This window comes from Dipodomys spectabilis, unplaced genomic scaffold, assembly GCF_019054845.1.
Source record: "Dipodomys spectabilis isolate Male_0828 unplaced genomic scaffold, ASM1905484v1 ptg000504l, whole genome shotgun sequence".
Taxonomy (NCBI): domain Eukaryota; kingdom Metazoa; phylum Chordata; class Mammalia; order Rodentia; family Heteromyidae; genus Dipodomys; species Dipodomys spectabilis.
Window position 1 is genome coordinate 2,150,316 of NW_024871181.1, and position 27,672 is coordinate 2,177,987.

The window sequence follows — 27,672 nt, forward strand, 5'->3', positions numbered from 1 at the left end:
GCAGGCATTCTACCACTGAGCCACATTCCCAGCCCTATGCTATTTTCTTTTCTTTTCTTTTGTATGTTTTTTATTGTAAAAATGCCGTAGAGGGGTTACAGTTTCATGAGCAAGGTACTGAGTACATTTCCCATCGAGCATTTTTGCCTTCTTTTTTTTTTTTTGTTGGTCGTGGGGCCTGAACTCTGGGCCTGGGCACTGTCCCTCAGCTCTTCAGCTCAAGGCTAGCACTCTACCACTTGAGCCACAGCACCACTTCCGGCTTTTTCTGATTATGTGGAGCTGAGGAATCGAACCTAGGGCCTCCTGCATGCCAAGCAAGCACTCTACCACTAAGCCACCTTCCCAGTCCCCTATTTTCTTTTACACTGACTTATGCTCACATGCATCTAAGACCAAGATATAGCCATGAATTCCTCAGAAGAGGAGCTGTTGTTTTGTTTTGTTTTGTTTGGTGCTGGTCCTGGGACTTAACTCAGGGCCTGGGCACTGCCCCTTAACTTTTCTGCTGGTACTCTACCACTTGAGCCACATCTCCACTTCCAGCTTTTTGGTGGTTTATTGGAGATTAAAGTCTCGGGACTGGGAATGTGGCTTACTGGTAGAGTGCTTACTTGCCTAGCATAGATGAAGCCCTGGGTTCAATTCCTCATTATCACATAAACAGAAAAAGTCGTAAGTGGCGCTGTGGTTCAGGTGGTAGAGTGCTAACTTTGAGCAAAAGAATATCAGGGACAGTGTCCAGGCCCTGAGTTCAAGCCCTAGGACTGGCAAAAAAAAAAAAAAGTCATGGACTTTCCTGCCTAGGCTGGCTTCAAACTGCAATCTTCAGATCTCAGCCTCTTGAGTAGCTAGGATTACAGGCATGAATCTCCAACGCCCAGCTGAGGAGCTACATTTTAAAGAAAGATACAGAATTATGGGATATTTGTACAGTATTACTTCACAGATTTTTTTTTTTTTTACAAATTTTATTCCTCTGATTTTGAGAGACCCCTGAATGAAATTCTCCATCCCTTCCTCCATTATCCTCTGCTATCTTCCATCAAAGGAAGGAAAAAAAATTGAAGCCGCGAAAGTGCTTCACTATTTTAAGCAATTCAGACTCCTAGAAATGTTACTTGCCCAGGTTAGAGTTCAGAGTGTCCTTATTTTATAGCCATCAATGACACTTAGTAGAAAGCTTTATTGGCATAAATGCTTTAGTGCAGACTGCTTGCTTATCACTTCTTGGGACTGTGTCAGCAGTACAATCCGCTTTGTCTTGAAGGGCACAGACTCAAGCCGTGGTCACTTTAGGAAGAACACACAGCATCTCAAAAAGCAGGTTGGCTGCTAGCAGTGCCGTGTTTCCTAGCAAGGAGAGAGCAAAGCATGATGGGAGGACCTCACACCCAGGGGCCCAGGCCCTCCAGACTCCTCAGCCCCTGCTCTGGGCCTCCCAACGCTGACTGGGTACCCATCCTGAGACCACAGCGCATCCCCTTCCCCTCTCCCCCTGCGTTCTGCTACCACCAAGCACCATTTGGAGATAGTATTTGAAAAATTAAGGGTTGTTTGTGGTGAGAATCTGCTTTGTTCCTATAACTCAATGTTGCTCCTGTGGCATGGCCCATTGACACCCCCCCACCCCATACACACACCTTCCAGAATTCTCCTCCCCAGAATCTTACCAGCTAATCCCATTCAAGCTTCACCTCTGGCCTTATCTGACTATACTTAAATACTAAAACCCCATGTTCTCCAGGCCTTGTCTCTCTGATGCCTCTCTCTGTTACATGAGTCCCTCTTCAGCATTGGTTAAAACCTGTTCAGATCTATTCAGGTCTTTTTTTTTTTCTCCTGTCAGTTGTGGGGCTTGAACTCAGGACCTTGGCACTGTCCCTGAGCTCTTTTGCTCAAGGTTGGTGCTCTGCCACTTAAAGCCATTGTGCCATTTCTGGTTTTCTGGTGGTTAATTGGAGATAAGAGTCTCACAGACTTTCCTGCCTGGGCTGGCTTTGAATCTTGAGCCTCAAATCTCAGCCTCCTGAGTAGCTAGGGTTACAGGTATGAGCCACCAGTGCCTGGCTTAGTTGAAGTCTCTTAACTCCTTTTCTCATCCATCTGATCTTTCCTAACAGTTTACCCTTAGTTGTAACCCCCTCAAAAAAAAAAAAAAGGAAGGCATGTAGTGATATATACTATATTGTCTACTCTCTAAAGGTAAGCTCTTCTAAATTAAAATTACTGTGATGTGGTCTGCTTTGAAGATCTTAACCAATCAACTACCTGCTTTATATAAACATGCTTTGACATTTCACTTTTCAATGAAATAGCAAAAGGGGATGGATGGAGTGCTATCACCCCAAACCTAAACTGATTTCTTTCTCTTCCTCTGACTGGTAGGCAAGGTAATAAATAGTACCTCATTACCTCTCCAGGGAGTGTCAGGGCTAATTAGCACATGCTTGGAAGGTGTGCACTAACAACTTTATTTTCCTCAGTGTCAGAAAGACATCCTCTGCAGGTCCCACAAGCTCTCGAAGGGGACCTAACATCTACTATTCACTAGATTAATATAATCGACACCCACGGATCACATTCTTCCTGCTTACTCACCAGACAGATCATACATGGGTGACACTTCCACAAGGTCACAGCCCACCACATTCAGACCTTGACAGCCACGGATGATCTCCAGAGCCTATCCAAGATGGAAAGTGAGTTGTTCACAGGAGTGATCATTTGCAGTGAGTGACCAGTACAGGATCCTGTGGGCAGCTCCCAGCCTATGCCCACCCTCGGACCAACCTCAAGTGTGTGGCCACGTGGGTGAGCCTCCCAGAGAGGAAAGCAACCCATGTATGGCCCTTCTCCTGAGGGCATCGAGTATGATAGTGGAGATGAGCCATCATCGCTTGGTTTTGTAGGTTATGGGCTTCAAGAAAAGCAATAAAAGCACAGGTACCAGCCTGGAAAGGGGGAGGAGGGCACTAGCCAAGAGCATTCCAGGCAAAAGCACCACGATGGGAAAGGCACAAGGAGTTAGGTGTGGACTGAGGTTGGGGTGGGAGTGGGAAGGAAGGCAGTACCCTTGTCAACCAGGGCTTATAGCCTACAGGCAAAAAAGCAGAGTCCTGATGGAACTGAGGATTGCTAGGCTAGGCTGTGAGAGGGGCAGTTAGACCTCCCCCCTTTCTTAGGAGATAGGTGACCTGAATAGGTGTAGTCAGTCTGCATCACTCACAGACATCTCAAAGGATCTACTATTTATATGTCAAGGACAGGGTAGGAATCAATCAAAGACCTGCCTTCTGAGCTCACCATGCAACTGAAGCTAGATTCCAGGGTGGCTAAAATCCTTGGTGTAGATGGTTAATCCCATTGGGTGCACCTTTAAAATCGAGTGTAGTGTTTTGATGCTAGAGATTAAATCCAGGGCCTCGTGTGTGCTATGCATATACTATACCACTAAGCTATAATCCCAACCCCAAATTTAAAGTTTTTGTTTTGTTTTGTTTTTGGTCATGGGGCTTGAACTCTGGGCTTAGGTGTTATCCTTGCGCTCTTCAGCTCAAGGCTAGCACTCTACCACTTGAGCCACAGCACCACTTCCGGTTTTCTAGTGGTTTAATGGAGATAAAAGTCTCAGGGACTTTCCTGCCCGGGCTAGCTTTGAACCACATCCTCAGATCTCAACCTCCTGAATAGCTAGGATTACAGGCATGAGCCACCAGCGCCGGGCTAATGTTCTTATGATGAGGGTACTACAGTAGTGTCCCAGTGAATTCATTACAGATGGACCAGAAGCAAAAAAGACCAAATAAAGGAATTATATCACTTCCCACAGGAAAAAATGATAGCACTTGTGAAAACTAGTCCTTCCACACCTATCCTCAGCCTTGAGAGCAGCAAAAGCCTCAGTACTCTTTCTTTCCTTCTTTCTTTCTTTTCTCTCTTTTTTTCTGTTCTTTTTTTTTTCTTTTTTTTTTTTTTGGTGCCAGTCCAAAAAAAACTGGGGCTTGAACTCAGGTCCTGGGTACTGTCCCTGAGCTTTTTTGCTCAAGGTTAGCTAGCACTCTACCATTTAATCCACAGCTCCAGTTCCAGCTTTTTGGGTAGTTAATTGGAGGTGAGAGTTTCAGGGACTTTGCTGCCTAGACTGGCTTTGCACTGACCCTCGATCTACAACTCCTGAGTAGCTAGAATCACAGTCAGGAGTCACCAGGTCCTGGAAGTACTCTTATGTATTTATGTATTTATTTTACCAGTCCTAGGGCCTGAACTCAGGGCTTGGGCACTGCCCCTGAGCTTCTTATGCTCAAGGCTGGCATTCTACCACTTGAGTGAGCCACAGGGTTTCCCACGCTAGGCAAGCATTCTAGCACTAAGCCACATTCCCAGCCCTGTACTCTCCTTTTAAATCCTGCCTGGGCAGAGGATGGAATGCAGAGATAGAGGACTTACCTAACATTCATGCGGCCTTGGGAGGCCCTGGGCTCCCCACCACCACACAAAAACATGATCATGGCTCCTGCAAACTCACCACACGTCTCAGCAGAGTGGAGAGTTAAGTATGGCCACCCCCAGACACCTCCCCCAGGGGAGCCTCCTTACCTGACTTGGAGTGAGACCGGCAATTTCAGGAGTCCCAGTTCCTGGGGCATAGGCAGGGTCCAGGGCATCTATGTCAAAGCTGATGTAGAGAGGCTTGCCTCCCATCTGCTTCCTGACCTCTGCCATCAGAGGGACCAGAGACTTCATCCAGCAGTCCTCGGCCAAGACCACCCGGAAGCCCTGAGGAGGAGGAAGAGTTAGAGATCAAGGACAACCCCACACCTTAGCTCTTCTGGGGCACAGTATGTCTGACCCTCAGTCTTTATGAGGGGGAATTATGATCTCCATTTTACAAGTAAGGTAAAGAAAAAGGGTCAAAGCTACCTCTCTTATCCTTGGGGGTCAGGATCAGAAAGAGGCTTTGCTAAAGCCAAAAGTGAGAAACTTGGGTGGTTCATGCTAACATCTTCCAGCTACCTGTGCGCAGAACACAGGCCTTGGTGCATTCTAAAACCAAACCACAGGGAGTCAGGCACTCATGGCTCACACCTGTAATCCTAGCTAATCAGGAAGCTGAGATTTGAGAATGGTGGTTTGAAGCCAGCTTGAGTAGACAAATCTAAGAGATTCTTATCTCTAATGAACCAGCAAAAAAGCCGAAGTAGAGAAGGTTCAAATGGTAGAACACCAGTCTTGAAGGAAAAAGCTGTGTGAAGCCAGGTGCCAGTGGCTCACACCTATAATTTTAGCTACTTAGGAGGCTGAGACCTGAAGATCACAGTTCAAAAGCCAGTCCAGGCAGAAAAGTCCCCAGCAGACTCTTATCTCCAAATAACTACTCAAAAAAGAAATGGAAATGGTGCTGTGGCTCCAGTGGTAGAGCAATAACCTTGAGCACCAAGAGGCTCAGGGACAGCACCCAGACCCTGAGTTCAAGACCAGGACCAGGAAGAAAAAAAAAAGTGCGAGGCCCTGAGTTCAAACCCCAATATTGGCACAAATAAAGGGACGGAGATCTTCTCATGGGGGTCTTGTGCCATGTTCCTAAGGGCTTCTGCCTGGTGAGGATGAGGATGAGAATGAAGGAGCTAGCCTTCCTGAACCTAGTTCAGACCTCTCCTCTCTTTCCAGCCAGCAGCTTCAGAGGGCGCTACTGCCTCTGTCTCATTAATGTCTGCCTGTCCACTAGTATGGCCATTTCCACTCACACTTTCTGAACCTTGCTTTCCTGCAGTGCTAGGGAGGGAGCCCAGGGTCGGCGTCAGGCTGGGCAAGCGCTCTACCATGGAGGCATCTCCCAACCCTTGCTTTCTGCACTTGACCAGTAACACCCCTGCGGAAACTATAGAAAAGGCAGCACTTTGGAGGAGCAGGGGGGGAGTGGGAGGGATATCTGATATGTCACCTGGCTCCGGTTGTATCTGTAAGGGTCCAAGGTCATGGAAGGGCCCCGGATGCCAATCTGTACCACGTGCTTACAATCCAGGAGTCCCTCGTCCACGCAGCGGCGGAAGGGTGTCCCATGGTACAGCTTCTCCCCCAGGGCCTTGTCGGCTGTATCCGTGTGGGCATCCACATGCAGCAGCCCCACAGGGCCATGCCTGATGACAACAGGGCAGCTCAGAGGCCAAGGATCCCCTGGGAGGGCCCCAGGACATCCACCTTTCAGATCACCAAAACCTGAAGGCCAGTCGCAACTGGGTGTCAGTGAGCTGTCTTCACAAATGGTTTCTCTCTACATTTGTTAAAAAGTATTCTTATACTAGGCACCATGCCTGTAATCCTAGCTACTCAGAAGACTGAGATCTGAGAATCACAGTTCAAAGGCAGCCTGGGTCCGAAAGCCCATGAAACTCTTATCTCCAATGAACTACTCAGAAAAAGCCAGAAGTGGTGCTGTGGCTTAAGTGGTAGAACACTAACCTTGAGCATAAAGAGGCTCAGGGACAGCACCCAGGACATAGGACAAAAACAAACAAGCAAACAAAGTATTTTTATGCCAGGTGCTGGTGGCTCATGTCTGTAATCCTAACTGCTCAGGGAGCTGAGATCTGCAGATCCTAGTTTAAGGTCAGCCCAGGTAGGGAAAATTCATGAAACTCTTTATCTCCAATTAACCACCAAAAAAGCTGGAAGTGGGGGTATGGCTCAAGAGGTAGAGAGGCATAGCCTTGAACAATAAAGCAAAGGAAGAGAATGAGGGCCTGAGTTCAAGCCCCAGTACAAGCACAAAAAAAGTTTATATTTATATTTATATGTATATGTGTACATATATGTGTTAGCACATATTAATCATACAAAAAGAGCTTTCATTGTGATATTCCCAGCCATGCACATAATATATTTTGATCATATTCATTCCTCTATTCCTCTCTTCCCTCCACCTCCTGTTTCTGTCTTCAAGTCACTCAGTATCTAGGAAGAGCAACAGACTTCAAGAAACTCATGGGAAAACAGTTGTACTGGGAGTGCCACCCCTACTTCCTGTCTACCATTACAGGAGGATGACAAGGAGGGTGCAGGCTGACAGAAGCTCAGTGGAGACGGAAGTAGTGCCAACCCTCCATTGTCCAGCTGTGGCACTAGCAGGAAGTCTGCCCCTCCCCCATTCTATAGCACCTCCATCTCCCAGCCTGAGGCAAGGCCTGCCCCCACCATCTCTAACCAGGATGCTGCCTACCCACCAGCCCTCCCCAAAATGAATTCAGGAGCTGCCACCCACCACCCCAGCCCTTCTATCTCATCCTATCTCTTTCTCTTGACCATTTAGCCATCATTGATAAATCCTTATAGATTTCCACTTTTGAAAATCCAGACCGGGTGCAGATGGCTCATGCCTGTAATCCTAGCCTGTAATGCCTCCTCCTAGCAGGAGGCTGAGATCTAAGGATGGTGATTTGAAGTCAGCTGGAGGAAGGAAAGTCTATGAGAATCTTTTTTTTTGGGGGGGGGGGGGAGGGGCGGGGTCCGGTGTTGGGCCTAAACTCTGGGCCTGGGCGTTGTCCCTCAGCTCTTCAGCTTAAGGCTAGCACTCTACCACTTGAGCCACAGCACCACTTCTACTTTTTTCTTTTTGCTTATGTGGTGATAAAGAATCGAACCCAGGGCCTCAAGCATGCAAGGCAAGCACTCTACCACTGAGCCATCTTCCCAGCCCCCTGTGAGACTCTTATCTCCAGCTAACCACCCAAAAAACAGAAGTGGAGCTGTTGCTCAAGTGGAGCTGACCTTGAGCACAAAAGCTCAGAGATAGTGCTCAGGCCCAGAGTTCAAGCCCCCACCTCCCAAAAATTAAAACCCAGCTTCATTGTTCAGGCAAGAGAGGGACCACTCATTGGAAAACAGTGCTGCTCCTAGGGCCATTCCTATTCAGCCACTAAAGTGGCCCACAAGGTGATAAATTCTGGCTTCCAGCTGTAAAGGCACATGGAACTGGGCCTTCTGTTTCCATCTGAGAAGCAGCTGGGGGGAGGGGGAATTTCCCATCACCCCACCCCATACTCCACACCGACAGTAGTCACTTAGGATCACCTAGCCACATACAACCATCCTTAGCTCCTAGTTTGGAAACCCCACTGGGGCTAAGCTGCCTAGAACTTACTTTTTTTTTTTTGGGGGGGGGGTGAAGGGTTGGTTGTGGGTCTTGGACTCTGGGTCCAGGCGCTATCCCTGAGCTCTTCAGGTCAAGGCAAGCGCTCTACCACTTGAGACACAGTGCCATTTCTGGTTTTCTGGTTAGTTGGACATAAGAGTCACAGGGAGCCGGACATCAGTGGCTCATACCTGTAATCCCCTAGCCACTCAGAAGGCTGAGATCTGAGGATCATGGTTCAAAACCAGCCCAGGCAGAAAAGTAGATGAGACTCTCATCTCACCCCATGACTGACAAAACAAAAACAAAACAAAACAGTCTCAGGGACTTTCCTGCCTGGGCTTGCTTTGAACTGAGATCCTCAGATCTCAGCCTCCTGAGTAGCTAGGATTATAGATGTAAGCCACTATGCCCGGCTAGAACTTACTTTTTTGCTATGGCTTGTAATATGGGGTAAGTGATGGTGTGATCTCCACCTGCAAAGAAAAAGGAAAAAAGCATCAGAAATGTAGGTAAAATTATTCCATAAGTGATCCTTACTTTTGCCAAATTCTGCCACCTGTTCAATTACACCAGAGCCAAACTGCCACCTTGTTCAGTAGTGTGACAGTTGTTTTGTTTTGTCTTGTACAGGACCTTTGTGCATAGCTCAGGTTAGCTTCCCGTGCATGATCCTCCTGCTTCAGCTTCCCAAAAGCTGGTATTATAGGCATGTACCACCACACCTGACCCAAAATTGTAAATATCTTCTCCCCCCTGCATTAAAATGAATGAATCAAAATGTCCTTTTACTACTGTCTCCACATTCACAGTGGTTTGCCCATGATAAATAAACCCTGCAGCACAGTGCAGAGAACTACACTGGCGCTTGTCAGTGGCCATTACCCAATGTCAGAGGAATGCAGCCAGCTGCTACAATTTTCTGATAGGCCTCTTGAATTAGCCGGCAGCTGTCCTGTAGGTTGTAAAGATTGACAGGCACATCACCAAGGTCTGCCACCATAAGGGACTGGAAGGGGAGGGCCCCGGTGCTAGGATTGACAGTTCGGAGCAACACAGATTCCTCCCGGATGCGTCGGGGTCCAAATCTAGAGAAGAACCATCTGTCAGCCACTGCAGAGGTCTGCTGGGTTGTCGGGTTTGATTTTAGAGATGGGAGGATGTCTGTGCAGCTCAGGCTGGCTTTGAGCTCTTGATCTTCCTGCCTCAGCCTCCCCCAGTGCCACCATTACAAATAGCCACAGTAGCGTGCCTTCAAACCTCTGCAGAACATTTAGCAGTATCCTGGCTTGTACCCACTACCTGTCAGTAGCATCTCCTCCTCACCCCTGTACCCCAAGTCAAAACAAGCAAAAATGAGTCTAGACATCACCAGACATCCCCTGGGTAAAAAACCACCTTCAGGAACCATCGATCCAGCATGTATGTGTGGCACTGAGGATGTAACCCAGACTTGGTGCATGCTAGACAAGCACTCTACCATTAGGCCATATTCCCAGTCCTTTTTAATGTTTTTTTTTAATTTAATTTTATTTTATTTGTGAACATACTGTACAGAGGGGTTACAATTACATGGGCAGGATAATGTGTACATTTCTTACCAAGCATTGCAGCCTCCTCCTTTGTTTACCCTTCACATCCCTTCCCAGCCTCCCCCCTCCCCCCCAATCCCAATCCTTCTCCTTCTCCCCCCTTCCCCCCCCCCCCCTTTTTAATGTTTTGAGGCAGCGTTTCACTAACTTGCCCAGGCTGGCCTCAAACTCATTAAGTAGCTTAGACAGGCATTGAACTTGTGCTCCCTCAGCCTCTGAGTTGCTGGGATTACAGACATGCACCACCACACCCAACTCCTAATCTTTAAGGTGAAATGATAATTACGTCACTCTGTTGTAAGAATTAAATACAGTAATCTTTGCAACTGTGTCTTGCAATAACTGATGCCTCCTAAATTGCAGACCTACACAGTAAAGATGTAAGGAACTGAATCAGAAATGGCTGATCGTCAGTAATTAGGAAAATGGATTTGACTTCCTCTTAGGAAAAAAATTCCTTATGTGAGCAATTTTAGGGTCAGGAGAGCTGGAGAAAGGGCAGCCAGCTTCCTTTCTCAAATGCTACCATCCTAGCAAGGTCAGGGGCTGGAGACATGGAGAAGGTGGTTGGGGTTCCCAGAAACCCTCTATCTACTAATGATTACTTTAGAAACAAGATTTGGTCCTATAACCCAAACTGGCCTCCAAGTCCCAATCGTCCTGCCGAAGCCTCCATTGTCCCAGCTTTCATCCTGACCCAGGAGAGCACAAGCGCCTGACCTGGAGCCTTCAACACCCCTTGGATCGCAGGCCCTGCCCTCCTGCTTCACCTTACCTGGCTCCGGGCCTGTTGGAGGTACCAATGTCCAGGGGCACTCCGATGAAGGCGGCGTCCAGCCCCTCCGGGGAGGCCTGCATGGGCAGACGCATCATGGAGCAGACACCCACAGGCCGGGCTACGAACTCGGAGCTGGGAGGCTGGTTCCGGGGAGCGTTGGAGGCCTGGCGGCCCAGGGGTTGTCGGAGGTGGCAAAGCCCCGGGGCCCGTGCACCCTGGGCGCAGCTGGATGCCAGCAGCCGCAGCATGCCACCGCTCCCAGAACCTCTCTTGGCAAAAATGGCAGGGCCAGGCAGGGCGCCCTGGGTCGCAGGTGAGGGCCAGGCTGTCCTCCCCCGCCCGTCCCCCCCCCCCCCCCCTCAGGACTTCAGCCTCCGCACCCTCAGCAAACAACCAGGCTGTTCTCACCCAGGTCCACACGCCCTGACCCGGGGTCTCAGCTCTGTGCCTCCGGCCCTAGGTACCTGGCCTGGGCAACCTCTTCTATCACTCAAAGGATTTCATGACTAAAATCCTAGCTGCCCAGGAGGCTGAGATCTGAGGATCGGGGTTCAAAGCCACTGTGCTAAGAAAAGACCCCGTGAGACTTGCCTCCAATTAGCCACTCAAAAACCAGAAGTGGAGCTGTGGCTCAAAGTGGTAGAGCGCTAGCCTTGAGTAAAAGCGCTCAGGGACAATGCTCAGGCCCTGAGTTCAAGCCCCATGACAAACAAAACAAAACAAAAAACAAGAAATGTCTGGGTGTTGGAGACATGGCTCAGTTGCTAGAGCAGTAGTCAATGAATGAAAGTATCATGTACCGAGTTCAAGTCCCAGCCTCAGACTGGGGGGGGCGGGGAGTTCTGGAGGATTCTAAGGAAGCAGAACTATTTATCTGTTGCTGATATTGAGGCTTGAGATGCAGGACTCCTGCTCTCATAGCACTCTATCACTTGAGCCAGGCCAGAACTTCTGGACTTTTGTTGGATACCTGCAGAAAATACTCCCAGATTTGTCTGTTTAGGCTGGCTTGCAACTGAGATCATCAGATCTTAGCCCCCTGAGTAGCTAGCTGGAATTATGACTATACAGAGTCTATACTGGGGGTATGGGATGGGGGTGGGAGAGATATAATTTGTAATGGAATTAGGAGAGCCATTTGGCAATATTTTTTTAAATCTAGAGCCCCAGTTTGCATTAAAGGTCACACATCACATTCCAGAATATCCAGGGTCCACAGGGCAGGATGGGGCAAAGTTCTCCAATAGTCAACAATAGGTGTTGGTAGGAGAGATATCCAAGGGTCTCGGCTATCTTCCAGAGCAAATGCAGCTATCTCTAGTATTCTCAACACCAGATTCGGCCACAGAGCCTTCCCTGTCACTTGTCCTGAATTTGTCATTTTACTCTTAGACTTTTCTTTTTTTCTTGGTTTTTTTTTTTTTTTGGTTGGTTGTGGGGCTTGAACTGGACCTGGGCACTGTCCCTGCACTCTTCAGCTCAAGGTGAGTGCTCTACCGATTGAGCCACAGCAGCCACTTCCAGTTTTCTAGTGGTTTATTGGAGATAAGAGTCTCATGGACATTCCTGCCTGGGCTGGCTTTGAACCACGATCCTCAAATCTCATCCTCCTGAGTAGCTAGGATTATAGGCGTGAGCCACAGGAGCTCAGCTGTAGACTTTTCTTGTCTATGTATTGTGTGTGCGCCAGTCCAGGGCTTGAACTCAGGGCCTAGCGCTGTCCCTTAGATTTTTTTTTTCTCTCTTTCTCTCTCAAAACTAGCTCTCTATAATTTAAGCCACAGCTCCACTTGCAGCTTTTTCATAGTTTATTAGAGATAAGAGTCTCACATAGGTTAGGAAGGTGTCTTAGTGGTAGAGTGCTTGCCTAGCATAAAGCCCTTAGTTTGATTCCTCAGCACAACATAAACAGAAAAGGCTAGAAGTGGCTCTGTGGCTCAAGTGGTAGAGCGCTAGTGTTTTTGTTGCTGTTGTTATTTTTGTTTTTTTGTCGGTCATGGGGCTTGAACTCTGGGCCTGGGCTTCTTTGGGCTCAAGGTTAGCACTCTATCACTTGAACCACAGTGCCACTTTTGGTTTTTGAGTGGTTTATTGGAGATATGAGTCTCACAGGGACTTTTCTTCCCAGGCTGGTTTCTAACCGCAATCTTCAGATCTCAGCCTCCTGAGAAGCCAGAATTACAGGTGTGAGCCACCAGCACCTGGCACTTTTCCCTTCTTTTTCCCTCAAGTTCTCTGCCCTCCCCTCCACCATCCAGAAGATATACATGTAAGAACACTATATATAAGGTAGAGAAGATAGAATCATCAAAAACTAAAAACTGGGGAAAAAAGCCTTTTGTTTCCATATTTTGGAGTTTGTTTATATATATATTATTTTATATAGATATGAAGAGGCACTTAGGCATTGTGTCTTTTTGTTTTTTTGGTCTTACTGTATGTATCTAAAATCCTGTATAACTTATCATATCCCAGTGCATTTTAGATCTAACTTCTGCATTATCAGAGAGAACATATGCCGTTTGTCTGAGCTTGGCTTACCTCACTTAACATGATTTGTTCTAGTCCCATCCATTTCCCTGAAAATTACATTTTATTCCTTCTAATGTGTAAAATTCCACTGTGCATAGGTACCACATTTTTTGGATCCATTCATCGATTGTGGGGCATCTGGGCCATTTCTATATCTTGGCTATTGTGAATAATGTAGCAATGAAGATGGATGTGCAGGTGTCCTTATCATATCTTGGTTCATGATGTTCAGGATGGATGCCTAGGAATGGTATGGCTGGGTCATAGGGAAGGTCTACATTTAGTCTTTTGAGGAACCTCTAGACTGCTGTCCAGAATGGTTGTACTAGTTTACATTCCCACCAGCAGTGCAGTAGAAGTCCTTTTCCCCCACATCCCTACCAACATTTGTTGTTTGAATTCATGGTGTTGGGCAATCTTACTGGGTAAAATGGAATCTCATAGTTGTTTTGATTTGCATTTCCATTATGGCCAGGGATGATGAGCATTTCCTGATGTATTTCTTTGCTATTCTTACCTCTTCTTCTGAGAAGTTTCTCCTTAGTTCCCTTTCCCAGTTAGTGGTTTATTAGGTTTGGGAGAGGTTAGTTTCTTGAGCTCCTTGTACATATTGGATATTAGGCCTTTGATACGTTGCTGGTAAAGATCTTTCTTTGGCTGTCTTTCTAGTTTAGTAACTATGTCTTTTCTGTACAGAAACTTTTTATCTGGGATTCTATTCAAGAAGTTTCTGCCTATACCTATAAGTCCTAATGTTTTTCCTACTCTCTTGAGGTAGTTTCAACATTTCAGGTCTGGTGTTGAGGTCTTTGATCCACTTTGAATTCATATTAGTGCATGGTGACAAACAGGGATCCACTTTTAGTTTTCTGCATATGGATGCCCAGTTTTCCAAACACCAATTGTTGAAGAGGCTATTTTTTTCCCACTTACAACTTTGGCTCCCTTTTCAAATATAAGTGGACATGTATGGCTTTATTTCTAGGTCTTCTAATCTGTTCCATTAATCTTTGGGACTTGACCACTCTTGGGCCATCTGTTGACCACTGTCTCTAGTGATCTCTATTATCCTCTCCTGTCAGGTCTGTAGGCTCACATTTTTGTGAAGTTTGACCTCAGTGTTGATGACTCTGCCACTTGCTGCATGAACCCAACAGGCAGTGAGGCCTCGCTTCATGACACCCATCCCTCCAGGTACATTCGAGTGAAATATTGAGTCCATCTGATAAGCTTTCTCCAGAACTCCTCCCTGTAGAAGAGAGCATCTTTGGAAAACCACCCAGCAGCCAGCTTTAGCCAGCTTTTTTTTTTTTTTTTTTTTTTAGCCAAGTCACAACATTTGGGATAAGCATCTCTTGATCAATGAAAGGTTGTCTAGCACAACAATTTCTATCCCCACAGCATGTTTGGTCCCAGCAGTTCTCTGCTGGAGTGGTGCTTTGGGCTCCAAGCACAATACCAAGCCCAAAATCCTTGTGATCGCTGAGGGCAACAAGCACACAGATGCCTAGTGATCCTAGGCCCCAGCTACTCAGAGCATGGGACCACTTCTTGGCCTGTGTGCCCATGGGCTCTGTAATCCTCCTTTTTTAGGCTTCCTGTAATTGCTTGGAAGAGAGGCATACGCCATAGCATCCAGCTTTCCTCCACTGACATGGAGTCTTGAGTACTTTTCTGCCCAGGCTGGCCTGGAACTGAGATCCTCCTGATCTCTACCTCCCATACGGTTTACAATGGCAGGCCAAAGCCACAGGTGCCTGGCTCACCTCTTGCTTTGAAAGGGCTTTCCTTCCTTCACACTCATGGCCATTCAGTATGGTACTTCTGAATGACCATCTTATCCACAGCATCCTAGTCACAAAAGCAAAGACCCCTTTCTTCCCACTGCCTTGGTCAGCCATGACTTCAGTCACTTCAATTTCCCCAGAGTGTTCAAAATCTTCTCATAGGTGATGTTCTCATAGATGATGGTCTTTTCCACAGTGCAGTGGACACCTGAAGCCCCACACACCTCATGATTCCCCATCACTCAGAAGGTCTCTCAGACTCTGTTCTAAAGCTCAGCCCTCGGATGAAAAGCTTCTGCAGCTGTGTAGCTCTTTAGAGGTCTCTGAATTAGATACAACAGCAAAGGGAAGAAAGACTTTCATGATGCTAGACAGAAACGATTAAGCTGGTGTATGCCTGCAATTCCACCTACTTGAGCAGGCTGAGATCTGAGGATTGCAGTTTAAAACCAGCCCAGGAAGGAAAGTCTGTGAAACTTTTATTTCTAATTAACCATTCTAACAGAAGTAGAGCAGTAGCTCAAGTGGTAGACCACCAGCCTTGAGCAAAAAAGCTCAGGCAAGGCACCCTGGCTGTGAGTTCAAGCTCCAGTACTGGCACAAGACCAAAAAAAAAAAAAAAAAGATAGGATACCTTGAGGTAAAATCAAATCAGTTGAACAATAAAGTATTTGTTCTCTTTGATAACTTGATTTTGCATCCCAATTTCCTCCTAAATTTAATATTGATATATCCTATTGTATTGATGCTTTCAAAGTCCAATAATGTTTTATTTATGTTTGGTAAGGGACTGAAGTGGTAAACCAGCAAGTCACTGTATCAGGACAGTAATAACTTCTTCCCAAAGACCAGGAAATGAGAGCTGCTCTTAAGTGTTTGGTTTGGGGAGATAAGGAGTCTCAGCACTTACTGGACAACTAAGACAATGTACAGATCCCCTATGATGACTTGATTCTTGGAGCTATGATAAACAGGAAGCAGAGGCAGAAGGATCCCAAGTTCAAGGCCAGTTTAAGCTAATTAATTGAGTGAATTAAGACTGTCTCAAAAAGAAGAAGAAGGAGGAAGAGGAGGAAGAGAGGAAAAGGAGGAGGAGGAGGAGGAGGAGGAGGGGGGAGGAGAGGGGTGGGTAGGAAGAAGAGGGGAAGGAGGAAGAAGAGGAGAGGGAGGAGAAGGAGATGGAAAAACTGGGTGCTGGTGGCTCTCGTTTGTAATCCTAGCTGCTAAGGAGGCTGAGATCTGAGGATTGCAGTTCAAAACCAGCCCAGGCAGGAAAGTCCATGAGACTCTTATCTCTAATAAACCACCAGAAAACCAGAGGTGGCACTATGGCTCAAGTGGTAGAGCGCTAGCCTTGAGCTGAAGAGCTGAGAGACAGTGCCCGGGCCCAGAATTCAAGCCCTACGCCCAACAAGAAAAAAAATTGTTTTTGGAGCATTACCTTTTTTTTTTTTTTTTTTTTGTCGGTCGTGGGGCTTGAACTCTGGGCCTGGGCGCTGTCCCTCAACTCTTCAGCTCAAGGCGAGCGCTCTACCACTTGAGCTACAGCGCCACTTCCGGTTTTCTGGTGGTTTATTGGAGATAGGAGTCTCACAGTCTCTCTTGCCCGGGCTGGCTTTGAACCGCGATCCTCAGATCTCAGCCTCCTGAGTAGCTAGGATTACAGGCGTGAGCCACCAGCGCCCGGCTCCTTTTTTTTTTTTTAAAGATAGGATTTCACTATATTATTCAGGCTGCCTTTAAACCTGGGTTCAGGATCAAACCAGAACTTTGTGTATGTTAGGAAAGGTTTTGACCATGAGCTACATTCCCAGCCCTTAAATGCAGCTCTTAAAGGGTACTTTTTTTTTTATAAGTACAATCATATATAACAAGTCTCAGAAATTTCTATTTTCTTGGCTTACATTTGCTGCTGGCAGGCAAGAAAACTGCAAACACCCATCAACACCATATGCTGATCAACAGCTGTTTGCTCAAAATAGTTTATTCATTTAGAGCTTCCCAGCCTCAGCCAAGTGCCAAGCTTTGGTTAAGTCTGACAAGGATATAAAGCAGGATAATAGCTGTCTTCCCTTGCGAGGAATTGGGTTGTAAGTTCAACAATATCTAAACTAACTTAAAAGAGCTTCAATACTCAATGGTGAGGGGTGGTAAAGTATTCCAGATGGGTCATAAGGAGGGAGGTACAAGGGGTAGAGACCATGCCTAGCAAGCACAAGGCCAAGTTCAATCCTCAGTGCCAACAAAAAAAAAGTTTTCCAGATATAATTCACATTTTCCCCCCCCTGGAACAGACCAACCAATACATAGGGGGAGGAAGGGAGGGAGGCAGGCAGGTGCCCCACCTCTTCTTTTTATGTATCAAAATATGGTATCCTCTGCAAATAACTATTCAAAACAAAAATGGGCCAGGCACAGGAGGCTCACGTCTGTAATCCTAGCTACTCAGGAGGCTAGATCTGAGGATTGTGGTTCAAGACCAGCTACGGCAAAAAAAAAAGTCCCTGAGACTTTTGATTTTTTGCCAGTCCTGGGGTTTGAACTCAGGGCCTGGACACGGTCTCCGAACTTGTTTTTGCTCAAGGATAGCACTCTAGCACTTGAGCCACAGTGCCACTTCTGGCCTTTTCTGTGTATGTGGCACTGAAGAATGGAACCCAGGGCTTCATGCATGCTAGGCTAGCACTGTACCACTAAGCCACCTTCCCAGCCTATGTGAGACTCTGATCTCCAACTGACCGCCAGAAAGCCCGAAGGGGCGTTGTGGCTCAAAGTGGTAGAGAGCTCGCCTTGAGCAAGAGAGCGGAGGACAGCGCCCAGGCCTTGAGTAAAGGATGGGCGCAGGAAGCGCCGTACAGGTCCAGGTGCACAGCTCCTCTCAGGCCGAGCACGGAGGCCTGGCCGGAGCCGTGGGGAGGAGGCCTGAACCACGCCGGGGGCTAGTCGCGTCCAGGCTTCTCACCCCACATTTAGCGTTGCACCCCCGGGTGACGCCCGACGCCCGGGAGGGCTCAGGCCAAGACGGAGGCCAACACCCAGGAGGAAAGCGGCCACCGGAGAAGCGCCCCGCCGCACAAGGTCCGGAGACGTCCGGGGACCTGCGCCGGGGATGAACCGATGAACCGCAAAAAGCCTGGTTTGCAGCTGTCAAAGCCCGCCGGGAACGGGGTCGCCTAGCAACCAGAGCCGCTCGCGGACAGCCCTCATTGGCCGCTTGCATCACGTGAGCCAGCTCAGCGGGCCCACTGGGAGCGGGCCTGAGCGCACGTGACGCTCGCACACGCAAGCGCGTAGCTGGGCGCCGCCGGGGCGGCTCCGGATCGGCCCCCGGGTGCTGCGGCCTGCGGTTCCCAATCTCGGTGCTGTTTGGACTTTGCAGCCTTTGGCCGTGGCCAGGGTGAAGCAGTCAAACGCAGCGGGATGGGAACAACTCGTCTGGGCAAGACTCTGACGTCAGGGACTAAAATCTGTGTCCTGAGGGAGCACGGAAAGCTCGGCCCAGTGGATGGACGCGGACATCTGTTGGGCTCCGAAGGCTGGGGGGGCGGGGGGCGGCTAGCTGGACACTGTTTATCCAGCGCGGTCTGGAAGAGTTTGATTGGACCGGAAAGACGTCCTGGAGACTCAGTAAACGGAGAAGTAGAAGTTTGTGTTATCAGCGTGTCGGTTCCTGAAATCCAGACCCCACTACCCGCGGTCCAGGATGGGCCACAACCTGGTCCCCCAGACCTTCCCGGGTGAAAAGATCTGAGATCTCGGGGTGCAGCCCTTCCTCTTTTAAATCCACCTTGGAGGTGGTAGTCGATGCTCTCTGTCTCTGTCTCTCACACACACACACTTTGCTGACACCCTAACACCCTTTAATTAGGACCTTGGGGACGCCCTCTCCTAACTATTGGGGGTGTGTTCATTTTACTTCCCAAAGCATCGGGGACACCTGAAAGCAGTGGGACAGGTCACTCCCGTAGTCCTACCAAATTTTCCAACATGAGCTCTAAGTTGTCTGTTCCAGAGACACCCCATTGGCTTGCCTGCGGTAAGACTCTCCGGCTGACTGATTTGCAGTCAAAGAAAACTGACTTGCTTTGGAATAGGGAGTTTGGGTCTGGCTGGATAGTGGATGGTAGGGTCTGGCATCTTGTCTTCTTGGTGGAGGAAGAAGGTAAAGCCTCTGCTTCCTAGGTGATGGGCATGCCTGAATCTCTGGAGCTAGGGGCGGGCACTTGGCTAATAGGTTACTAAACCTGTCAGTCCAGTTCCTGGGACTGGGAGTTTCCTGTGACTCTGCCCCCTGACCTGAGACTATTTAGGTCTGGACCAGCTCAAGTGCCATGGTGCCATGCCTTGTGTCTCCGTGTTGGTGTCCTGCCTCCTGTCTCCTGCTTCTCCTCTGGTCACCATGGCATCAATTTAGCTCTGCTTTGGAGCTGAACTGATTTGTTAGTATTGTTTTTGTTTTTTCTTTCCTCTCGGGCCTTTATGTTAAGTGTATTTTCTGGATGCTAGTCTACCATGCAGTTGCCAGCCTTTGAATAATACTCCCAAGATTCAACCTTTCAAATATTCAACCTTCTCTTAGCTGGGCACTGGTGGCTCATGCCACCAGCTACTCAGGAGGTTGAGATCTGAGGATCGCAGTTCAAAGCCAGCCCAGGCAGCAAAGTCTGTGAGACTCTTATCGCCAATAAACCACTCAGGAAACCAGAAGTGATGCTGTGGCTCAAGTGGTAGAGCGCTAGCCTTGAACTGAAGAGCTGAGGGACAGCGCCCAGGCCCAGAGTTCAGGCCCTACAACAGACCCCTCCCCCCAAAAAAAGTGGCTTCTCTATCTTCTCACCTTATAACATCTTGTCTACTGAAATTGGGCCTCAGTATCATTTAAACAATGGCCTGGAACCTTCCATTTTAAGATTCTTACTGATTTAAACAATTCTCCAACGAAATGGCGAGGGGTCCAAGGTCCACTATACCCATATACCCATACCCCCTCTGCTGGTCTTGTTTTGCTCCCCAAGTCTTTCTCTGATCTCCGCTTGAGATGCGCCCCCCCCTCCAAGCTCTCCTGCCTTGCTCACCAAGCCCTCCTCTGCCATAAGCCTCCCAACCATCTCCTCTAGAAAGGTAACTCTCCTTATCTTGTAGCAGCTCAGTCTGTCTCTCCTCTCTCTCTTCTTTGATGACCTCCAGACCAGAGATCTTTTTCTTCTTCCTTGCTCTTATAGCACAATCTGTCTGTCTGTCAGTCAGTCTGTCTGTGTCTCTTTCTCTTTCTCCTTCTTTTCCTCCTTCTATGACCTCCAGACTGGAGATCCTTTTCTCCAACCTTGCACATTCTTGCTTTCTGCAATTGGTCTAGATTCTCTAAGCTAAAACTATCTGTCCTCTAAGTAAACTTCCTTTATCGACCTTTGCTCCTGTGTGTGTGCCTGCCTGTCAGTGCAGCTGACTCAAAGTGGGGGTGGGCATAAGCCTCCAAAGGTAAAACAAGCTAACAACCCTGCTTAAACTCCCTTCTCTTTTTCTTACTAACCACTCACTCTTTTATTTTTTTTTTTTGGGTCTGGTCGTGGGGCCTGAACTCAGGGCCTGGACGCTGTCCCTCAGCTCTTCAGCTCAAGGCTAGCACTCTACCACTTGAGCCACAGCGCCACTTCCAGCTTTTTTCTTTTTGCTTATGTGGTGCTGAGGAATCGAACCCAGGGCCTCAGGCATGCAAGGCAAGCGCTTTACCACTGAGCCAACTTCCCAGCCCCACCACTCACTCTTTAACTTCATAGGACAGACAATCATATTCCCTACCAACCTCAATCCTCTGAAAAGTCAGAGACCTAACAAAACCCTTAAGAAAATTTTAACCCAATTAACTGTGGAGCTCAAACAAGACTGGGTTAAACTTTTACCCCTAGCACTTCTTCGCCCTTCCCCATAAACCTTGCTAAATAAGCCCCTTCAGGGGCTGGGAAGGTGGCTCAGTGGTAGAGCTTGCCTTGCATGCCAGAGGCCCTGGGTTCGATTCCTCTGCACCACATAAGCAAAAAGAAAAAAGCCGGAAGTGGCGCTGTGGCTCAAGTGGTAGAGCACTAGCCTTGAGCTGAAGAGCTGAGGGACAGCGCCCAGGCCCAGAGTTCAGGCCCCACGACCTGACCAAAACAAAAAACAAAAAAAATAAGCCCCTTCAAACTTACACATTTCCCAATTACCTTCTCTGGCTAATACACCTTCTTCCCTGTAAACCCTAAATAAATGGGTCTCTGCTCTGGCTCCTTCACTAATCTATCACTGACAGTGGCCAGCTGGCTAACACCCCAAGCTAGCTTCTCTCCTTTCACCACTCCTAAATCTCATAATAAAAACAAACCGCTTTTTTTTTGGTCTTAATCCATTCCTTTTCTCTTTCCTGAGTCTACTCACTTTAGAATTTGGATTCTTAGTTTCTCCTTTAAGGCAATCTCCTCTAGGAGACTGCTAAAGGTCCCCTAGAGAAACTCCTCCTCCCCTAGTTCTCTCTGTAGGTCCTAGAGACTTATGCCTAGAGAGACAAAGGCCACATGATGGGTTTTTCTTTTTCTTTTTTTTTTTTTTTGGGGGGGGGGTCCGGTCATGGAGCCTGAACTCTGGGCCTGGGTGCTGTCCCTCAGCACTTCAGCTCAAGGTTAGTGCTCTACCACTTGAGCCACAGCACCACTTCCGACTTTTTTTTCTGGCTATGTGGTGCTGAGGAATCAAACCCAGGGCCTCATGCATGCAAGGCAAGCACTCTACCACTAAGCCACCTTCCCAAACCATGGTGGGTTTTTCTGTAACCCCCAACCTTCCACTAAGCTTACTCTGTCTTCACCCTTCTAAGTGTTCAAAATCAGTTCATATATTAATGTGCCTCATTACCAAAATTCTTTTAAAGGTTTTCTGTTCTTGTTATCACTGTTTAAACATGAAAATTGTGTTAAATTCTCTTTGTTGTTGGCAGAAGTTAAACTAAAGTGCCTCTGGCTTGTTGTGTCTTGAGTTTTGACTTGTATTTTGTTTGGTGTTGCTTATTTTTCTAGCATTGACCATATGGTTTATAATATAATGGGCAAAAATATCTTTGCCGTTGGAATTCCAAAAGCCTTATGGCCAATTTTCATTTTTTTCAAAACCTAAGCACACCTTAAAACTTTTGTGTACAAGTGTGTGTGTCTGTGTGTGAACATGTTCAACGTAACCTCATTGTAATACATAAAAACAGTTATCGTGGTGTGAGAAAAAGTAATTTTTTCTATTTCTTGGTACTGGTATTTCCTAGAATTATATGCTTTTTTTTTGGGGGGGGGGGGTCTGGTCGTGGGGCCTGAACTCTGGGCCTGGGCGCTGTCCCTCAGCTCTTCAGCTCAAGGCGAGCGCTCTACCACTTGAGCCACAGTGCCACTTCCGGCTTTTTTCTTTTTGCTTATGTGGTGCTGAGGAATCGAACCCAGGGCCTCTGGCATGCAAGGCAAGCGCTCTACCACTGAGCCAACTTCCCAGCCCCATAGAATTATTTGCTTTTTGATTGCAATTGTAACTAGTAGCCATGTGAGGAATGTGGACCTTGTATTATAAAGGAGTTAATTATCAAGTGTGCTGCTTGTTAAAAAGAAAAGTCTTTATCAATGGAAGTAGTTAAAGGAATGAGACCCAGCCCTGGTCCTAACCAGTCAGGAGATAAGGAAATGTAAAAAAAAGAGAAAAGTGTTGGGTGCTGGTGGTTCACTCCTGTAATCTTGGCTACTCAGGAGGCTGAGATCTGAGGATCCCGGTTCAAAGTCAGCCCAGCAGGAAACTCTGTGAGACTCTTTTTTTTTTTTTTTTGTAGGTCATGGCATGAACTCTGGGCTTGGGTACTGTCCCTATGCTCTTCAGTTCAAGGTAAGCACTCTATTGCTTGAGCCACAGCTTCACTTCCAGTTTTCTGGTGGTTAGTTGGAGATAAGAGTCTCATGGAAAGAGCCGGGTGCTGGTGGCTCACGCCTGTAATCCTAGCTACTCAGGAGGCTGAGATCTGAGGATCACGGTTCAAAGCCAGCCGGGCAGGAGAGACTGTGAGACTCCTATCTCCAATAAACCACCAGAAAACCTGAAGTGGCGCTGTAGCTCAAGTGGTAAAGCGCTCCCCTTGAGCTGAAGAGCTGAGGGACAGCGCCCAGGCCCAGAGTTCAAGCCCCACGACTGACAAAAAAAAAAGAGTCTCATGGACTTTCCTGTCTTGGCTGGTCTTTAAACCTGAACCTCAGATCTCAGCCTCCTGAGTAGCTAGGATTACAAGCGTGAGCCACTGGTGCCCAGCTCCAGCTCTGTGACACTCTTATCTCCAATTAACCACCAGAAAACCAGAAGTGGCATTGTGGCTCAAGTGGTAAAGCACTTGCCTTGAGCTGAAGAGTTCAGGGATAGTGCCCAGGCACAGAGTTCAAGCCCCACGACCAACAAAAAAATAGAAAAGAGAGAGGCTGGGCGCTGGTGGCTTATGTCTGTAATCCTAGCTACTCAGGAGGCTGAGATCTGAGGATCATGGTTCAAAGTCAGCCAGGGCAAGAAAGTCCATGAGACCCTTATCTCCAATAAAACCACTAGAAAACCAGAAGTGGTGATGTGGCTTAAGTGGTAGAGCACTTGTTTTGAACTGAAGAGCTGAGGGAAAGCGCCCAAGCCCAGAGTTCAAGCCCCACGACTGACAAAAAAGAAAAAAAAAAAAAAAGAGAAGTCAGTATGAGTAAAGTTAGTAAAGTTGATAAGTAATCAAGTTGGCTATTATATAAATAAGGTCAAGATTAATACACTGATGTAAAACTAGCATTTCATTCTTTATGTCCATCTATGAAAGTGATTGTTTGTGCACTCTTAAGTTTGTCACACAAAACTAAGTGGCAACTGAACCAAAGTTCACTTAAGTGTTTGTTTTTGTTAAGGTCCTTCAAATGAACACCTTTCACCTTAAATGCCATTTTGCCCTGTTTAATGTCTGTTTCCCAAGTAATTAGTATCCTAAAGTGCTATGTAAAGTTAAATATTAACTAGATTATTTAATCAGTTGCAGTGTCAAAGATCTCATGTTTACTGAGTTTGTCATTACAAATTTTATCCTATGTAGCATTTATACTCACAGAGGGACAAATGACTTACAAGTTTGTCAGATTTAACGTTGATTCTTATTAAGTTTCAGGTAAGCCCTGTTTAAAACCAATTTCTAGGGGCTGGGAAGGTGGCTCAGTGGTAGAGTGCTTGCCTTGCATGCATGAGGCCCTGGGTTCAATTCCTCAGCACCACATAAGCAAAAAGAAAAAAGCCAAAAGTGGCGCTGTGGCTCAAGTGGTAGAGTGCTAGCCTTAAGCTGAAGAGCTGAGGGACAGCGTCCAGGCCCAGAATTCAGGCCCCACGACCGGACCCAAAAAAACAAAACAAAAAAAACAATTTCTATTGATTTCCTTATTGCTTAAATTGGCAATAAAAGGGTACAGAGTCTCTCACCCCCTCCAGTGTGGGATTCAGCCAACTAGGACATGTCATTCTAGCAACGATCAATGGCAAGTATCAACTCAGCAAGAAGAGACCTCCCAGACCCACCTGAACATTTCTGGTGACCGGGACCACACAGGGGCAGTTGGGAAGAACTGCTCAGCTAAGAAAGGAAGGTGTTAGGGCTGGGAAGGTTGCTCAGTGGTAGAGCGCTTGCCTTGCATGCCTGAGGCCCTGGGTTCGATTCCTCAGCACCACATAAGCAGAAAGAAACAAGCCGGAAGTGGCGCTGTGGCTCAAGTGGTAGAGTGCTAGCCTTGAGCTGAAGAGCTGAGGGACAGCGCCCAGGCCCAGAGTTCAAGCCCCACAACCGGACCTAAAAATAAAAATTAAAAAAAAAAAAGAAAAGAAAAGAAAGGAAGGTGTTGGATCCTGAATAGAGTCACTGGTGCTCATCCTTTCAAAAGTAATCAAAAGCCAGGAAATCAAGAGAAAATAATTCATAAGCATGCCTCTCTAATATCCATACCTGTCTACCTTCTAACTGGACAGGAACTTACATTCTTGCCTTTGGTACCTGCTATTTCTATCTCACATCCATACTATATAGAATCTATAGTCTAGTTATATAGAAATTCCTCCTTCCCTATAATAGGCAACAACTGGGATGATGCTCCAAATGGAACTTTTCTGGCATGTGCCCAGGTGTGTTTTCCTGTGCCATTCATATCAACCAGTACTGTCACCTTGTCAGCCTTTTGTCTGATCTCACCTTTTTCAAGTTTTTCTTTAACAGGTTAACAGCCCTCACTCAGGACATTACTTGGGAGCACTTCAAGGCAATCCTATTACTGCAGGCAACCAGAGGCTTCACTTACAACAGCCTGTGCTGCCCAGCACAGATGTGGACTCCTTGATGCCCCCATGTCAGCAGGAAGTAGCCAGAAAAGACCATGACGTCTCTCAACTTTTTATTCTTCAGGGTTTCAAATGATGGGAATCTGCTTTGTTCTTATAACTCCATGTTGCTCCCCTCTCAGCCCATTCTTTTTATGTATCCAAAGACCCTATATGAAGGACTTGTCTCTCCTCTCTTGGCCCATTCTTGGATATGCATCCAAAGATAGATTATGAAGGTTTGACTCCCACCTTGTTTTCCCAGGGGCATACAGATACCAGGCAAGCTACCAAAAATATGCAAAGACTGCCTGGCACAGGCAGGGCAATCTACCTAAACCTGGCTGCAAGAATTCTATTGTGGGCCCAACTGAAACCCCCACCCCCACCAACCTAGACCTTATAGCTTTTTCATTAACCTCTGCCTCTCTGCTAAGATCTCATAAAAGCCCAACTCCTGTTCCACCTCTTTGCTTATTCTCCAAGCCCTAGGGAAGGCTGTGCCCCTTGCTGTTATGTCTCAGTAAACAATCCTTGCCTGTGGAAGATCAAGTCCAGCCTGTTTCCTTCCTTTTTCCTCCATTTTCCTAACAGAGAACAGTTTTGAAAAGGAACACTAGGGGCTGGGAAGTTGGCTCAGTGGTAGAGTGCTTGCCTTTCATGCATGAGGCCCTAGGTTCGATTCCACAGTACCACATAAGCCAAAAAAAAGCCAGAAGTGGTACTGTGGCTCAAGTGGTAAGGCACTAGCCTAGAGCTGAAGAGCTGAGGGACAGTGCCCAGGCCCAGAGTTCAAGCCCCACAACCAACAAAAGAAAAGAAAAGGAATACTAGACAACTCAGGAGAGTCAGGTGGAGAAAAAGCCTAGGAGCAGAGGAAGGGGCACAAAGTTGAACTTGCTGAGGATGAACTTTGCCCTATTTTGTACTTTTGTCTAGGCTGGTTCTAACAATCAAAATACTTATTGATCTCTAGCCTCAAATTTGTGAGTCAGCAAATCATGGCATCTGATGAACAAAGTTCAGAATTATGTGATTTTTGTTGTTGTTGGTGGCGGTGGTGGGGTTTGAACTCTAGCCCTAGGCACTGTTCCTGAGCTCTTCAGCTCAAGGCTAGCGCTCTACCACTTGAGCCACAGTGCCACTTCCAGCCTTTTCTGTTTATATGGTGCTGAGGAATCAAACCCAGGGCCTCATGCATGAGTGGCAAGCACTCTACTGCTGAGCCACCTTCCTGGCGCCCCATTTTTTTTTTACAGGTGTGAGTCAACAGCACCCAGCACTTGAACTTTTTTAAATACCCAATGAGTACAAGTTCATTGGAAAGGGTTAACTCAGAGTACAGTGGGACTCATCTTGCCTGTAGGATTGAATCTGGTGTCCAGGCCAGAGAGGATCACTCTAGGGGACTCCAGTGTGTCAGAGCTGGCCACTCACCCCAATGTGCGAAGTAAAAAGGCTTGTTTTGGTAAAGGTCAGAGAAAGGGGATTTATTCAAACTTGGCTGCAGGAAGATAGAGTGTAAGCATTTCAAGCCATCTTCCTGGTACTGCTATGAGCTTGAGATTTAAATAGAAGAATTGGGGTCTGAGACAAGAAGTATGCATAAATAAGCAGTCTTAGTCAAAGCTACCTCCAGTAGATCAGTGTAGGGCACATGGGCAGCAAAGATGGCGCTGAGAGGGAGTTGAGTGGGTAGAGCCCAATTTGCTTTATGTTCAGTGTGTAACCAGCCCGTGGAAGCTTAGGTGCATGATAGGGTGTGACCTTGACAGTGATTGGTTCCTCTTCCTCCCCTGCCATGCCACCTGCTCTTTTTTGCTTTAAAAAGGGCTGCTCTTTGTTAATAAACGAGTTTCTTCCTGCTTGATTTGACTCCCCACTGTGTCTGATTGTTTCCCGGGCTGAGGGAGCGGGTGAGCAAGCAGCCATACTTACCTTTCCTCAGACCTCGTCCGTGGGACAGACGAAGACCCAACAGATTAGCATCTCAGAATTGGTATAGTGGGGTTGTATCACCATAAGAGTTATTGTTGCCTGGGGATGGATTAGATTCTTGTCACAACGTATTTGTCCCTTGGACTGGGAATGTGGCTTAGAGGTAGAGTGCTTGCCTACCATGCATTAAGCCTTGGGTTCCATTCCTAGTACCACATAAACAGAAAAGACTATGAGTGGCCCTATGGCTCAAGTGGTAGAGTACTAGGCTTGGGCACAGAGAGGCTCAGGGACGGTGCTCCAGCCCTGAGTTCAAGCCCCTTAAGAAAGATAAGCAAGGAATATTATGCAGCCATTAGAAATGACAAAATAATGGCATTTGCAGGGAAATGGATGGAGCTAGAAGGAATCATGTTGAGCGAGGTAAGCCAAGAACGAAGAGACAAACGGTACATGGTCTCCCTCATAAGTGGATGCTAAATCCAAAAGGTTAGGTGATACGACAAAACTAACAGGACTTAAGAAACAAAGAACTCCCGCTCA

At 47.2% G+C, this 27,672-nt stretch overlaps 1 protein-coding gene across 1 annotated transcript; it reads right to left on the minus strand.

The window, feature by feature from the left end:
- Positions 1-1,279: 1,279 nt before the first annotated feature.
- Positions 1,280-10,749, minus strand: Agmat (agmatinase). The gene is made up of 7 exons (XM_042669713.1): positions 10,499-10,749; positions 9,017-9,219; positions 8,559-8,607; positions 5,945-6,140; positions 4,600-4,779; positions 2,602-2,686; positions 1,280-1,353 (listed from the first exon to the last, which is right to left on the minus strand). The coding sequence occupies exons 1-7, from the start codon at positions 10,747-10,749 to the stop codon at positions 1,280-1,282; spliced, it is 1,038 nt and encodes a 345-aa protein (XP_042525647.1).
- Between the last annotated feature and the right edge of the window lie 16,923 nt (positions 10,750-27,672).

Coding starts and splice junctions, on each gene's coding strand:
- Agmat (XM_042669713.1), bottom strand. CDS start 10,749: ATGCTGCGGCTGCTGGCATCCAGCTGCGCCCAGGGTGCACGGGCCCCG. Junction 8,608..9,016: donor CTGCATTCCTCTGACATTGG/GTAATGGCCACT, acceptor TTTTCTTTGCAG/GTGGAGATCACACCATCACT. Junction 6,141..8,558: donor TTACAAGCCATAGCAAAAAA/GTAAGTTCTAGC, acceptor TGTTGTCATCAG/GCATGGCCCTGTGGGGCTGC.